General features: G+C 41.0%; 2 protein-coding genes across 2 annotated transcripts; both read left to right on the top strand.

The window, feature by feature from the left end:
• Nucleotides 1-765: 765 nt before the first annotated feature.
• Nucleotides 766-4,899, top strand: LOC115922631. Its single transcript, XM_030981832.1, has 2 exons — nt 766-931; nt 1,616-4,899. The coding sequence occupies exon 2, from the start codon at nt 1,743-1,745 to the stop codon at nt 4,878-4,880; it is 3,138 nt and encodes a 1,045-aa protein (XP_030837692.1). The 5' UTR covers nt 766-931; nt 1,616-1,742; the 3' UTR covers nt 4,881-4,899.
• A 43-nt stretch (nt 4,900-4,942) lies between these two features.
• LOC115922463 lies at nt 4,943-7,207 on the top strand. Its single transcript, XM_030981362.1, has one exon. It carries the CDS (start codon nt 4,943-4,945, stop codon nt 7,205-7,207), a length of 2,265 nt encoding a protein of 754 aa, XP_030837222.1.
• The last annotated feature ends 9,138 nt before the right edge of the window (nt 7,208-16,345 follow it).

Here is a 16,345-nt window from a genome sequence, read left to right as displayed (position 1 = left end):
GCATTTTAGTAGGCCTAATGGAGAAATGATTAATTTCTTACATTTTCGTTACTTTATAAGGTTAAGTATCACTTACAAGCACGATCATGATCATGATACCCTTTTAAATACGTGGTTATCATCTATTCTTTGTTCTAGTTTCAATTTTAACTATTAGTTTTTGTTAAAATGTAATTTTCATTTAAATTTACAATTCCATTCAAATATTTGTTTTAAATGATCAATGATAATTCCTGAATGATCAGTTATTTCATGAGGACACCAATTAATTTGTATCATAACTGTTTATATGCTTGTCTATTTATATATTTAGTTTTTGCTGCTGTTATTTGTTTTATTCTTACCAGACAGGGCCTCATTGTAGACCACCATATCTGCCACCCTGTGTTAATATCAGAAATAAATAAATGAATAGTCCGCCAATGCAAGGGGACTGTAAAAGTATTCTACTATGTTACTCTTTGCGCATGTGCAATGGGTTTGTTATGATGGCATAGCAACCATTATAAATTTACTCACCAGAGAACCCGTGTTGAAGAAAGTCTAGCTAGTTTTTACTGTAGTAGGTCAATGATTTGACGATTTCTGCATCAAGAGATATTATTTTTAACCTAAAGAAGCCAAACCCGGTAAGTCAGCTCGGCTTTGGTTAGATACATCGGTCAAATTTGTTTTATCTGGTTTCTGACGATGTCGCCAGGACTCTTCCAAGTGTATACCAGTCTAGGGTGTTCTTTGAACCAAGTATTAGTGATGACCGATGTAAGATTTAGAAAGTTTTCTGTCATGACGTCGGTTCAGATTAACCATAATTTCATTTGGTCGTAAGAGGGCGTTTGTAGTTCGCCAGCCTAAAAGTCACGAAATTTGAAATGTTTTGTGGACAGTGATTCCATCAGTAATCCCCGACAATCGAGACAAGCCCAATGTTGTAAGTACTATAAAGCTGTTATTTGTATAAATCAATCTTTAATTGTTTGTATGAGGCCAAAAATGGCACAAGATATAAATCTAGTTTTCTGTAATTTTAAGATGAAAAGTACGTTAAAATGTTGTCTGTGCATGTAGCACCACATATAGACAAACGTAGGATAACGTGTGTGAATGCACAATTTGTGCATATATCAGTTTGTGTTGAGGATAATCTAGATTTGTGTGTAATGAGTGATGATAATTGACATGAAACAAGAGTATGAATTGTTTTCCTTGGTTATAAAGAATGTCAAGGGTGTAGAAGCAAATAGGAATTTAGTTCAGGAACCAAGTCCAAGTAAAGAGTGTAAGATAGAGGCAGGAAATAAGGCTGGTCGAGGGTTTATTTGTGTATGACGTTAACATACAAGATAGAGAGGTATGATTTGTAAGGGTTATATTTGTAAACAAAGGTAGAATTTGAGACAGTTCATTAGAATAAGATAAATGAGGCAGTTATACAGTTTGTGTTTGCACAAGTGAGCTTTACTCACATAGTTTATTCTTGAAGGTTTTCTTTACTCAGTTATGCATATTAAGGTCATTTATGGCAAGCTAGTTGTGCGATACAATAGATGTTTGTTTATTCATGTGAATTTGTACACATGCTTATGATTGCTTGTTTGTTTTATTGATATTACAGATGAACTGCATTTTATGCACGTATCTCAACTTGGATGTCGTCGTCCTTTCTTTAAGCCTACTGTTGGGGTCACTTCAGCAGAATTTAACGTCACACAAAGTTCATAACAGCTTTAGCATTCGTCACCATGAGTCAAGTAGGTGTTGATGATGTCAATCCAGAGGATTCTGCAAGTCAGGTTGGGAAGAGTTCCACCACGTCATCTGGACTTAGGACCAGGGCCAAGAGGGCTGCAATAGCAGCAGAATTAGCAGTTCTTCAGGAAGAACAAGAGATAGAACTCGAAGAAATACGCCTTAAGCAAAGGAAGGCTAAGTTACTCTTACGTGCCAAGCTCAGCGCAGCAGAGGCAGAAGAAGACGTGTATGAGCAACACAGGAGTGGCAGTAAGGTGTCGAGTATAGGGAATAGGAGTTCCAGTCAGCAGAATGTCAAGCAGGTGCATGAAAGTGCAGAGCATGCTACGGAACATCATCATCATGTCAGCAATCATGATGTCAAGGAACCTGCGCTCCTACAAGAGACTATTCCTTTTCCAGCTCAGCAAATGGCTTCATCTCCCATTTCAGGTCAAGCTTATCAACCACGAGACGACCGAGAATTTTATCTGCAGACCCAAGTTCAGCAACAACGATGGTTGGAAGCTATCAGTCTGGCTAATGTAGAGATGATGAAGTTTGATGGGAGTCCTTTGCACTTCCATGAATTTATGATGTCGTTCGACAACTTAATTGGTCGATCTTCACTCGATAGTGGGACAAAACTTATGAAGTTATATCATTGCTGTGAAGGAGAAGTTAAGGGCATCATACAGTGCTGTATGGTCATGGAACCACTGTATGGGTACCAACGAGCCAGAGAGCTGTTGGTGGAACGCTTTGGCAGCAAGTACAAGATAGGAGAAGCCTGGATCAAACGTATAACCACTGGTCCAATCTGCCATGCGAATGACCGGAAGGGGCTGCAGAAGTTTGCAGATGAGTTGAAGATCAGCATGGAAACTCTTCGAGCAATGGATCTACTGCAGGAAATTAGTAGCCAGAGAGAGTTGCTGAAGGTGGCTGAGAGACTTCCATATTACCTTAAAGGTAGATGGTTAAAGTTGGTGAGAGACATCAGACAGCAGGAGCGTTCTCCCGATATCTCGGACATGGCAAGGTTTGTCTCCAACGCTGCTGAGGAAGCCAATGATCCTGTCTTTGGAGATCTGACAGCAACAAGAAAAAGAGTTGAAACTTCAAACCCAGCTTTCAACAAGAAGAGTACAAGAAGTAACTACATGTACGCTACAGAGGTAACAGAAGTAGCAGTCAACCTGAAGTGCCTGAAGTGTAGGCAAGAACATTCCTTGTTTGGGTGCGACAGTTTTAAATCCATGGCACCCGAGATGAGATTTCAGTTTGCTCAGGACAACAGACTATGTTTCAACTGCCTGCAATCTGGCCACACCAGTAGGTTTTGCAGATTGAATAGAAGATGCTCAGTACAAGGATGCCAGAGAAAACACACAAAATTTCTCCATTTTGCACAGGATGCATCTTCATCTGCAGGAAGGATGACAACGACACAGGCTCCAGTTGAAACCCAGAACAACGAAGTCCATCAAGTCCAGAATGGGTTCGTTAAGAAGTGTGTCACAGGGGCCGGAAGGTGTGTGCTTCCCATTGTTCCAGTGAGGGTTAGAGCTCAAGGAGAGAATGTATTTGTGAATACATATGCACTGTTAGATTCTGGTTCAACCAGTACATTTTGTACAGCCACTTTGGCCAGAGAACTCAATGCTACTGGAAGGAAGCAAAGTTTAAGCCTGACAACACTGGAGAAGCGTAATAGCCCCATAGAGACCTCAGTGATTAGTCTGATTGCAGACACGGGACCAGATACAGACTGTGTGAAGCTACCCTGTGTGTATACCAGAGACGCCATTAATATCAGAGACACACACATTGCCAATGTGGATGACATTTCAGGATATCATCACTTAGAAGGAATCAACCTCCCGATCATTGAACGACATGAAGTTGGACTGTTGATAGGGCAGGATTCACCTGAAGCCTTGATACCTATCGAGGTGAGACGAGGACAGCATGGCCCTTATGCTGTTAGGACCAAATTGGGTTGGTCAGTGAGTGGACCTGTAGGTTCCAGTTCAGATGGTGTACCCAAAGCTACATCTAGCTTCATTGACAGTAATGATAGACTGGAGGAACAAGTCAGCCAATTCTGGAAGATCGAAGCTACAGATGTGCTTAAGAAAGACAAGGCAATGTCAGTCAATGACAAGAAGGTAATGGAAATATGGGAGAGGGACATCCAGCGGGAAGGTGCACATTTCCAACTACCGGTGCCCTTCAGAAGGAGACCACCTAACTTGCCTGATAACAAGTGGAGTGCAGAACAGCGTTTGAAATCGTTGGCAAGGAGATTGCAAAGAGATCAAGCAATGTATGTGAAATACAAACAGGGCATAGAGGATCTCCTCAGGAAAGGCTATGCAGAGGAAGTTAGTGAGGAGACTAGGCAACCCAAGGACACCCCTGTTTGGTATTTGCCCCACCATCCAGTCTTGAATCCCCAAAAACCAGACAAGATGCGAATCGTGTTCGATTGTGCGGCCAAGCACCAAGGGGTATCTTTGAATGATGCAGTGTTACAGGGGCCGGACCTTATAAACAATTTGATGGGAGTTTTGCTTAGATTCCGCCAGCAACCAGTAGCACTCATGTCAGATATAGAGGCAATGTTCCACCAAGTGAGGGTACCTCCAGAAGATCGAGACGTGTTGAGATTCTTGTGGTGGAAGGACGGAGACTTCAACAAGGAACCGCTGGTCTACCGGATGTGCGTCCACCTCTTCGGAGGTAAGTGGAGCCCAAGTGTGTGCAGCCATGCACTTCGTCAGACAGCAAGAAACGGTGATGGTAATGGTAAGGTGGAAGCATCTAAGGCCATTCTCGAGAACTTCTATGTGGACGACTGCCTGGTGTCAGTTGAGAATGAAGAAACAGCGGTGAAACTTGCTGCGGACTTGATGGTCTTGCTCAGTGAAGGAGGCTTCAGATTAACCAAATGGGTCAGTAACAACCCATTTGTCCTGCAATCCATACCAGAAGAAGAGAGAGCTAAAGATGTGAGGGGTCTGGATCTCAATCATGATGCTCTTCCAGTCGAGAGAGCACTTGGAATCAGCTGGGATGTAGAAACTGATTGTTTGCTGTACAAATTTAGACCCAAGGACAAACCCAAACCAGGAGGGGTATCTTGAGTGTTGTATCTTCCATCTACGACCCTCTCGGTTACGCCAGTCCTTTCATCCTAAAGGCTAAGATGATCTTGCAGGAACTAACCAGACTTAAACTTGCATGGGATGAGGAGATTCCAAGCAAGGAAATAGAGAGATGGAATGAATGGTTACAGGAACTACCCAAGATGACTGAATTCCAGGTCAACAGATGCATCAAACCACATGACTTTGGCAAGGTAGCAGAGTATAAGCTACATCACTTTGCAGATGCTTCAGAGAAAGCCTATGGAGTCGTTTCCTACCTGCGGATGAAGGATGTTGAGGGTCAGGTGCACTGCAGCATACTATTTGCAAGGTCACGTCTTGCACCCCTGAAGAGGATGACAATCCCACGGCTTGAACTGATGGCGGCTACACTCTCTGTCACTATAGACAGTATGATACAACGGGAACTGGATCTGCCGCTCCAAGAGTCAGTGTTTTGGACTGACAGTTCAATAGTACTTCATTATGTGAAGAATGAGGATAAACGTTTCCATACGTTTGTAGCAAACAGAATTACAACCATTCATGAGGGATCTGAACCAAGGCAGTGGCGACATGTTAACACTGATGTCAATCCAGCCGATGATGCCTCGCGTGGACTGACAGCTGAGGAATTGACTGGACGATGGAAAGAAGGGCCAAAATTTTTGTGGTCAGAAGAATGCGATTGGCCTAAAAGCTTGACAGTGAATGAGTCTAGCTTAGAGCATGACCCAGAGGTAAAGCAAGACAAGACTGGAGTGTTTGCTGCAGCCGAATCTGAAGTCAAGGCAACAGATAGACTCCTTGAAAGTTACTCGTCCTGGTTCCGGCTGAAGAAAGGTATTGCATGGATCCTGAAGGTCAAGGAGTGCTTGAGAAGAAAGGCACGCAAAGATATGAATTTACTGGATATGAAGCAGCCAGTAACAGTTGATGAGATGACTGTAGCTGAAGAAGCAATTGTCAGATACGTTCAGCAACAGACCTATGCTGAGGAGTACAGAGTCTTACAGCAAAATAAGACTACACAACGGTCACCCACTCGAATAGCAAAATCCAGCCCACTATCTAAATTGAGCGTGAAACTCACAGACGAAGGATTGATATGCGTTGGAGGAAGACTACACAATGCACCACTAGAAGAGCAGACAAAACACCCAGTGATTTTGCCTTCCAAGCATCATGTAGTACAGCTTTTGGTGAGACATTACCACATTATGTGTGGTCACTCAGGGAAGGAGTATGTGCTATCCCTACTCAGACAACGATTTTGGATAATCAGAGGGAGGTTAGCAGTTCGTCATGTACTACACAAGTGTTTCACATGTAAACGTCAACGTGCAAAACCAGTGGAACAGAAGATGGCAGATTTGCCGGCAGATAGAGTGGTACCAGAAAAACCTCCATTCAGTAACGTGGGAGTTGACTGCTTTGGCCCATACATGGTGAGACAAGGAAGGAGCTCTGTGAAGAGATATGGATGTATATTCACTTGTCTGGTTATAAGAGCAATACACATAGAGGTACTGCATTCATTGGAGACGGATTCATTTCTGAATGCCCTTCAGAGATTTATTTCACGCAGAGGACAACCAGAGATTATCAGATCCGACAATGGTACAAATTTCATAGGTGCTGAACGTGAACTGAGGGAGGGATTGAAACGATGGAACCAGGAGAAGATCCACGATAATCTCCTTCAACAAGGAATTGATTGGAAATTCAATCCACCGAGAGCATCCCATATGGGTGGATCATGGGAAAGACAAATCAGAACTACGAGAAAGGTCTTGAATGCAGTCATGAAGCAGCAGGTTCTGAATGATGAGGGCTTAACGACTCTTATGTGTCTAGTAGAGGCAATTATCAATGGGCGTCCACTCACCATAACATCTGATGACGCAAGGGATGCAGAGCCTCTCACACCAAATCATCTGCTGCTCCTGAGGTCAAAAAATGCTCTACCACCTGATGTGTTCCAGAAACATGATCTGTATGGACGTCGACGCTGGCGGCAGATTCAATACCTGGCAGACTTATTTTGGCACAGGTGGGTGAAGGAATACCTACCTTCCTTACAACAGCGGCAGAAGTGGCTGAAAGAGACGAGAAATCTGGAGGAAGGTGACATCGTGCTGATTATCGACAATCTGCCGAGGAACAAGTGGTTGACGGGAAGAGTAATCGAAACCTATCCTGGGAAGGACAAGCTCGTCCGATCGGTGAAGCTGAAACATAGCACCGGTATCCTAGTCAGGCCTGTGCAGAAACTATGTCTTTTGGAAGAAGCAGATAGCGTATTGGTGAACCACAGCGACTAATTGGAGCATTCATTTCTTATGTGAGATAATTATATTGATGCACGGTGAATTAAACGTGCGAGGTGAGAGCCTAGCGCCGCCTCTTGTGAATTTTGTGTCGCAATTTTCCTGATCCGTGACGAGCGTAAGATCCTGATCATCATGTTTCAGTTTTGGAAGAAGCAAAGAGCGTAAATTGGTGAACCGTGGAGAGCGATCTCAATTTAAATGGATCCACAGCGAAGAACGACTAAATTGGAGCATTAGTTTCTTATGTGAGATAATTATATTTGATGCACGATGAATTAAACGTGCGAGGTGAGAGCCTAGCGCCGCCTCTTGTGAATTTTTTATGTCGCGATTATCCTGATCCGTGACAAGCGAAAGATCCTGATCATCATATTCAAGTTAGACTGACGTCGACGCAAGACAGAACTCGTTTACAGCAACAAACTTGTTTAAGCGCAAGAAATTGATAAAAACAGTCCTCAGACTTTATACAAGACTATTTGCGGTAACATTGTGCCCTTGAGGTAAATCAGGCACGTTATATTTGAGGACAGTGGACTCTACTCTTGAAGAGTAATAAACATTTCAGCCTTGTTATAGACTATGTCATATTATGTTTATTAGTCAATACTTGAAGAAAGACTATAATGGACTTCAGAATACATGTATTCATTTCAGTATTGAACTGAGACTATTGCTGAAAGATTTTTTTGTTCGAACGATATTCATACGTAATTTCTTACATGTTTTTTCCTAAGAGCAGGAGTTAAATATTTGACCACTACAAATGAGAATAATTTGTTATGATAACATGTTATTTGGTCAATGCATGAGCATACAAATATGTAGTGTCTAGTTCAATTTGAAACTTTAAAGAACCGAATTGTGTTGATATTTGATGCATAGACCCAAAAGAGGATATTTGATATGAAGGGGATAGTTGAACTAAAGTTTTGTATACCGGAAGTAAATTGACAATTTACTCAAGATTGCGAATGATGAGAAAGTTTAATCACAGAAGCACCATTTTCTGAATTTGAAAATCATTTTTTGTGTGTAACCCTGTTGTACTTAGTGGTGGGCTACTGAATTTTGCTTGAAAACTCACAAAAAAGGGGGTTTAGTTTCAAGAATCGAGTACTGAAATACACAGTTCTGAGTAGTTAGCAGCTCTAGTGCATAGAGGTACATGTAGAATCATTATGTTTGAGCTGATATATTTTGTATTTTCCTTTGGTAATTCACTAGATAACTCAAAGTGTGTAAGGAATGTCAAGGACTTTAACAATCCTTGTTATTGTTATTTGCTACAGAGTGTCAACAATTGTGTTGAGATTTAGTTAATGTGTACTCTATTAAGGCAACTGATCGTTTTGCCCAATGTTACTTTAATTGACCTGTCGGTATACATTTTTAGACGACAAGTGTTTGTTGTGTATAGGCTATAAATTCACCCTAAAGGCATTTACTGTAATGTACTACATTGTGTAAATGAAATTAATGGAATGTGCTATGCAGAGTTGAGTGTAAATTCTGAATGTTTAGTTGTGTTTTATTAACAGAAAAGTTAGACAATTTGAATGAAAGTTGAAGTTATTTGGATAAATGCTTTGCTGTGGCTACGCATTTAAGGGGCCGGGATGTAAGATTTAGAAAGTTTTCTGTCATGACGTCGGTTCAGATTAACCATAATTTCATTTGGTCGTAAGAGGGCGTTTGTAGTTCGCCAGCCTAAAAGTCACGAAATTTGAAATGTTTTGTGGACAGTGATTCCATCAGTAATCCCCGACAATCGAGACAAGCCCAATGTTGTAAGTACTATAAAGCTGTTATTTGTATAAATCAATCTTTAATTGTTTGTATGAGGCCAAAAATGGCACAAGATATAAATCTAGTTTTCTGTAATTTTAAGATGAAAAGTACGTTAAAATGTTGTCTGTGCATGTAGCACCACATATAGACAAACGTAGGATAACGTGTGTGAATGCACAATTTGTGCATATATCAGTTTGTGTTGAGGATAATCTAGATTTGTGTGTAATGAGTGATGATAATTGACATGAACCAAGAGTATGAATTGTTTTCCTTGGTTATAAAGAATGTCAAGGGTGTAGAAGCAAATAGGAATTTAGTTCAGGAACCAAGTCCAAGTAAAGAGTGTAAGATAGAGGCAGGAAATAAGGCTGGTCGAGGGTTTATTTGTGTATGACGTTAACCTACAAGATAGAGAGGTATGATTTGTAAGGGTTATATTTGTAAACAAAGGTAGAATTTGAGACAGTTCATTAGAATAAGATAAATGAGGCAGTTATACAGTTTGTGTTTGCACAAGTGAGCTTTACTCACATAGTTTATTCTTGAAGGTTTTCTTTACTCAGTTATGCATATTAAGGTCATTTATGGCAAGCTAGTTGTGCGATACAATAGATGTTTGTTTATTCATGTGAATTTGTACACATGCTTATGATTGCTTGTTTGTTTTATTGATATTACAGATGAACTGCATTTTATGCACGTATCTCAACTTGGATGTCGTCGTCCTTTCTTTAAGCCTACTGTTGGGGTCACTTCAGCAGAATTTAACGTCACACAAACATGCTCTCCTCCTCAGACCACTAACATATTGCTCCGATTGTCTCATTTTCGCTCGCGTGAACATTGCCAGCACAAACCACTGATGACCTCTACGTCCTACACGGATCATCGCACATTCCCATTCACTATACGTTACGTACTAAAAGGCTGTATTGTCTGACCGTTCATGAACATTCATGTTTTTGCTAAACTCGGCAAAATGTTTGTTTTTACTAAAAGGAAAAATTACGGTGGGGGGTTGGATGAAATGGACAAAACGAAATAGGCAGAAGTGATCTATGATAATTCATGCTTTTTATGTTTCGTGTGCTCGACCTATAATCTTCAACTCGCTTGGTAAACTGAGTCCAAAGTTAGACTTGTTTCACATGTGTATTATAGGCAATGACGAGCTTGCAACCTATTTTGAAAAATTACGGTGGGTGAACTTTCAAAAGTCAATGAGACATGAGGGCTCCAATGAAAGAGCTAGTGATAACGTACGTCGGGGTGGATGTGCTTTTCGTTTAAACAAAAAATGAATTTTTCCATAGGCTAACATGTTAGGCTGCTGAATCTGACCATGCTCTGACGATAGGGGGCGTCGTGAAATGAGACTAAACGGAGCCATATGACCCATCTGTCCCCTCGTTCATTTCTTTCACCAATTTCATGCGGACATACTGCTTTGCCCTCTGTACCATGACCAACTTTAGCGTTCAGGTCTCCCAGGACAATGACAATGTCATTCGATTTGCACTGAGATTTAGCTTTATCTAAGGAATCATAAAAGGTGTCAATAACTTCGTCAGCACTATCTGCCGTTGGTGCATAAATCACTATGATTGAGATATAAAGTGTTTCCCTGTAATTTCACTAGGAGCACCCTATCACTTACACACCAGTGTCCCAATCTCGAGATGATGAAGACGCGCCTAAAGAGATATTGAGATATCTGGATCCAGCAGTAACCCCACACCCCTTTCATGCTTTTCACCTCCTGCATAAATCGATCTGTACTCATCTATCACAAACTCTCCGTTATTCAGCCATCTCGTTTCATTTAGTCCCAATATATTGACATCTAGCCTCATTATCTCTTGTTTAACATTTTCAACTCTGATTCCTAATGCGAACAGTAGCTGGCTGACGGTCGGGGCCCACCTGTCGCCCATGGGACACCCTACCGGGCGAGGTGCTTGTCCCTTGAGGTAGACGAGCCCCCTTTACGCCTTTGGCTTTTGTTTTAGAGTTGTGGTTCATCATGATTGTTCTTGGAATAATAGTGAAGTGGTTTTCTGTTGCCTTCTTCACCGCAGTATGTAGCCGTATCTGGGATCATCCAGCACGCCAGGCATCAGAGGTTCACCGTTGTCCTAAAAGGATCTTCCGCCGAAACACTCCTACGGCATTGCTGCTGCTCGCTGATTTGTGTAATAGATTTTTCTTTCTTCATTTCTACTAACCTTATTGGCGTGTAGCCAGTGGCGGAAGGGGCAGTAAGATTACATAGGAAGACAAAGGAGCAGACAAAGAAACATTTTTGAAAATTCTGACAAGTCGAGAACGGTACAACGAATCTTCTTATTATCTAATAATTAATGAAATGTCAAAGCTTCCACGCTTCGCTCGAGAGGGGGGCAGCTCAATTCAAACAAGGATTATGAGTCGAGAATGGGTAATGAATGAAGCTTAAAAGCTTCCGCGCTTCGCGCAGGAGGGGGGGGGGGGAACTGAATTCAGACAAGGATTAAAAGTGGAGAATGGTACAACAAATCGTCTTCTTTCTCTAATAATTTAATGAAATGTCAAAACTTCCATGCTTCGCGCGGGAGGGGGAAAACTGAATTCAGACAAGGATTACGAGTCAAGAACGGTACAACGTATCGTCTTCTATCTCTAATAACTTAATGAAACGTTAAGCTTCTGCGCTTTGCGCGGGAGGGAGGAGGGGGGGGGGAACTAAATTTAGACAAGGATTAAAAGTCGAGAATGGAACAACGAATCATCTTCTTTCTCTAATAATTTCATCAAACTGAGAAAAATGTCCCCCCCCCCCCCCCGTAGCAGTAGCTGGCTGACGGTCGGGGCCCACCTGTCGCCCATGGGACACCCTACCGGGCGAGGTGCTTGTCCCTTAATTGAGGTAGACGAGCCCCCTTCACGCCTTTGTCTTTTGTTTTAGAGTTGTGGTTCATCATGATTGTTCTTGGAATAATAGTGAAGTGGTTTTCCGTTGCCTTCTTCACTGCAGTATGTAGCCGTATCTGGGATCATCCAGCACGCCAGGCATTATCAGAGGTTCACCGTTGTCCTAAAAGGATCTTCCGCCGAAACACTCCTACGGCATCGCTGCTGCTCGCTGGTTGGTGTAATAGATTTTTCTTTCTTCATTTCTACTAACCTTACTGGCGTGTAGCCGGTGCGGAAGGGGCAGTAAGATTACATAGGAAGACAAAGGGGCAGACAAAGAAACATTTTTGAAAATTCTGACAAGTCGAGAACGGTACAACGAATCTTCTTATTTCTCTAATAATTTAATGGAATGTCAAAGCTTCCACGCTTCGCTCGGGAGGGGGCAGCTCAATTCAAACAAGGATTAAGAGTCGAGAATGGGACAAAGAATCGTCTTCTTTCTCTAATAATTTCATCAAACTGAGAAAAAAATGTCCCCCCCCCTTTAATTTTTTTAGAGGGGATCGTTCCCCCCCCCCTTAAAATTTGAAAAAGTGCAACAACACAAATGTATAGCAGATACTGACTAAAGACTGCAACACACTTTTAGGCTCTAGAGGGCCCAAGAGTGCAGCGTTTAGACAAATAAAATTGCAAAAATCTTCTCACTCGGTAGCTACGCTCCCTCGCATAATATCCCTCAAAATGTACAAGTAAATACCAAGAAAAGTGAAGTGTGAAAAAAGTATATTGCTTGTTTTTATACTATAGTTTTGCTAAGGAATGTTATTTGTTAGTATATAAAAAAACAAAACTTTAAAAACCTTTAAAGGGGTAGTCACTTCCGTCTCCTTCACCCCTCGCATTCGCATACTGATGGGGGAGGGGCTTGGGGCAGTCCCCCCCCCCTCCAATACAAAAAAAAATCAATCATGGTTTATTTCTAATTCGATACCAGTGATTTACAAATGTTACTAAAAATGGCATGATTTTTCCGCGAGCTTCCAGGGGCTCTGCCCCCTGGACCCCACCAAATGTCCTAAGGCAAGTCCCTGGTTGCTCATCTGACCGTAATTAAATGACTTAAACGCCTGAGCTTCAGGGGGCTCTGGCCCCTGGACCCCACCAAGGGCCCCCAGGCGGCCCCTGGATGCTCATCTGATCGTAATTTAATGCCTTAAAACCCTGAACTTCTGGGGGCGGACTCACTCCAATTAGTGACCTGCATGCCAGTGTCACAAATAACGCCAATTTACGCTCCACTTGCTTCGCTCGCTTTGCTCTACCTGGTCGTAAATACATTAGCCCCCCCCCCCCCCCAATTCACTTTGAAAAACGTTCCTAGGGCCTGCGTACCATGATTGTAAGAGTGGTGGTGATGCGAACTTTTTTCTGCCCGTCAAACGTTTTTGCTTATTACGCCACTGCTTCCTCGTCCCTAGAATTTCGCCCCCCCCCCCCCCCGGTCATGAAAAGAAGTCGCCCCTGGACGTGAGCCTGCCCCCTTTTCAGAATTGGTGCTTCTAATATGACCTTGTCAGTATTGGATAGTTGAATCGAGAAAACGGTCTGCGCAATTTTAAAATTTCCGGCCCCAACAACCCCCCCCCCCCCCCCCCCCCCCCACCTCTATTGGAAATTCCTGGATCCGCACCTGCATTACGTGTTGTTAGGTTGCTGGGCAATTAAGTCATAATGTTTGCCCAACCTAACAACCGCTAATTATGCAATTTGCATTCTGGCTATTGAACTAGCAATCATTGTGAATGTAATAGTTTGTCACTAGGCACTTGACAAAGATGGATGCATTAAATTAGAATACATCGCGCACAGGCCTATGGGTAGCTGTGTGTAATTGTGGGTAATTCTGTCAAGCTAAAAATAGCGCATTGGGATTCCCAGGTAGGGTGTCATGTGACTTTATTAGTCTAATATTTCAAACCCTTTATTCTTATTGATCCCTCATCGTTAATAGAGATTGTGTTAGATTCCTGTAGACATTAGGCGAAAGTGCGATGAGAAGCGGATGCGAGGGGGGGGGGGGGGATATAGACCCCCAAAATCGAGAATAACAATCAATAGAATAGTCAGAGTACTTTAATTATCCCAGAGCAATATCTTAGCTCAAATTTGGGTGGCTATAGAGTGTGAGTCAACAAAAAGTTTACACCTCGAAAATTGCTAATTACTTTAAAAATCATCCACGAACAGTAAATTATTATACATCTTATGAAAGAGTGTTTTATTCCAAATAGTTCGGTATAATTTTTGTGGGGTAAGTGTTCACGCTTGGATGAACAGGAGGCATTGCTTGCGAGAGTGCAAATATCGACTTGCGCCAAAGTTGCTTATGTGATGTTTAAATAAAACAATTGAGATTTGGGCATTGATTCGGTCTTTGCAGATCCAAATGTCCAAACACAAGTTCCCATGCCACGCATATCAAATATCGAATATCAAATATCAACGAAAATTTGTGCACGTGTGTGTGACTTTGCTTCTGCAAAAAGCATATGCATTGCCTTTCATTTGATACATTCAATTCATTCTCTCACTCCGCTAATCCCAAGATAATACATACTGTAGGCATCACTTTGGCGCAAGTCGATTGTTGCACTCTCGCAAACAATGCTTCCTGTTCATCCAAGTGTACACACATATTATACAAAAATGATACCAAATTATTTTAAATAAAACACTCTTTCATAAGATGTAGAATAATTTACTGTTCATAGATGATTTTTAAAATAATTAGCAATTTTCTAGGTGTAAACTTTTTTTTTTTGACTCACACGGTATAGCGAGTCTGCCCATATCATTTTATGTATTGTTCTGTGTATTGTATTGATGACATATTCTTACTAGGGTGGTTTTTTCCTTGTTTGCCAAACGTAAACTTGTTGTCTGGAATTCAGAGTGTTTATACCGGCATGCAATAGAAGTCAGCGACACCTACACTCCCCACTTCCCACCCCCTATTTTAATTGCCCTGAACATTTCTTTCTTCTTTCATGCACATTAAATTCTCTGATTATATAAAAATCTATTCATCAAAAGTGACATTGACACGAGCGCAAAGACATTTATGAAATCAATATAAAGGAAATTTAATAAAGCGGAAAAAATGAAATTGTCATTTATTATGTAAAATGTAAAATTTAACCTGTACCTTCCTTCTTCTTATCTTCTCTCTCTCTCTTCTTTTCTTCCTGTAACTGTCTTTACCTTATGTTGTCTTTATCTTTACTCTGTCCTCAGTTGTTGTGATGATTTTATTTCCTTTTTTTTTAATATAAAATAAATTTGTATCTTGTTTATGCAAAGTATTCATTTGAGGATCACTCTCATCCAGCCAATGTTGGCTTTCATGAATCCCCACTTCCTTGTATCTTATGTTGATAATGAACGAACATGTATATACTTTTGATGCTTTTTAAAAGAGAGTGAAATAAATTAATGAAATAAAGAAATTCTGATGGACACCCAAAAGTAATGCATTTTAGTAGGCCTAATGAAGACATGATTAATTTCTTACAGAATTTTTGTTTCGGACAGAGATTCACAGAATGATCAACAGTGTCAATTTATTATAAGTTTGAGTATCACTTACAGGCACGATCATAATCATGATACCCTTTTAAAATACGTGGTTATCATCTATACTTTGTTCTAATTCCAAGATATATTTTTTTTTATGTAATTTCTATTTAAATTGACAATTCTATTCAAAGATTTCTTTCAAATTATCAAGGATAATTCTTGAATGATCAGTTATTTCATGAGGACACCAAATAATTTGTATCATAACTGTTTATATGCTTGTCTATTTATCTATTTAGTTTTTGCTGCAGTTATTTGTTTTACTCTTACCAAACAGGGCCTCATGGGAGACCACCATATCTGCCACCCTGTATAAATAACAGAAATAAATAAATGAATAGTCCGCCAATGCAAGGGGACTGTAAAAGTATTCTACTATGTTACTCCTTGCGCATGTGCAACGGGTTTGTTAGAGGATGGCATAGCAACCATTTTTCTCAACAGAGAACCCGTGTTGAGAAGGAAAATCTAGCTAGTTTTGACCGTAACAGGTCCATGGTTTGACGACTTCTGCATCAAGAGATATTATTTTTAACCTAAAGAAGCCAAACCCGGTAAGTCAGCTCGGCTTTGGTTTAGATAAATCGGTCAAATTTGTTCGTGTATAATGTTTTGATTGATGAGACAACTCCTCCCAACAGACGGATTTTTCTGTCTACAGTTGTGGTAGGATAGGATCTACAGTATAGTTATTGCCTATTGATTTAACCTAAATCCATCAATAATAGGTATCAACAGCACCATGACTTAAGAAGATATTCTCCATTGCAGGTAATTGATTTACAGCATTACTTTAGAAAA

The sequence above is a fragment of the Strongylocentrotus purpuratus genome, unplaced genomic scaffold (genome assembly GCF_000002235.5).
Source record: "Strongylocentrotus purpuratus isolate Spur 01 unplaced genomic scaffold, Spur_5.0 spur5_scaffold_12, whole genome shotgun sequence".
Lineage (NCBI taxonomy): Eukaryota > Metazoa > Echinodermata > Echinoidea > Camarodonta > Strongylocentrotidae > Strongylocentrotus > Strongylocentrotus purpuratus.
The sequence above is the reverse complement of the archived record's forward strand: the minus strand, read 5'-3'. Positions and strand labels throughout refer to the sequence as shown.

Coding starts and splice junctions, on each gene's coding strand:
- LOC115922631 (XM_030981832.1), top strand. CDS start 1,743: ATGAGTCAAGTAGGTGTTGATGATGTCAATCCAGAGGATTCTGCAAGT.
- LOC115922463 (XM_030981362.1), top strand. CDS start 4,943: ATGATCTTGCAGGAACTAACCAGACTTAAACTTGCATGGGATGAGGAG.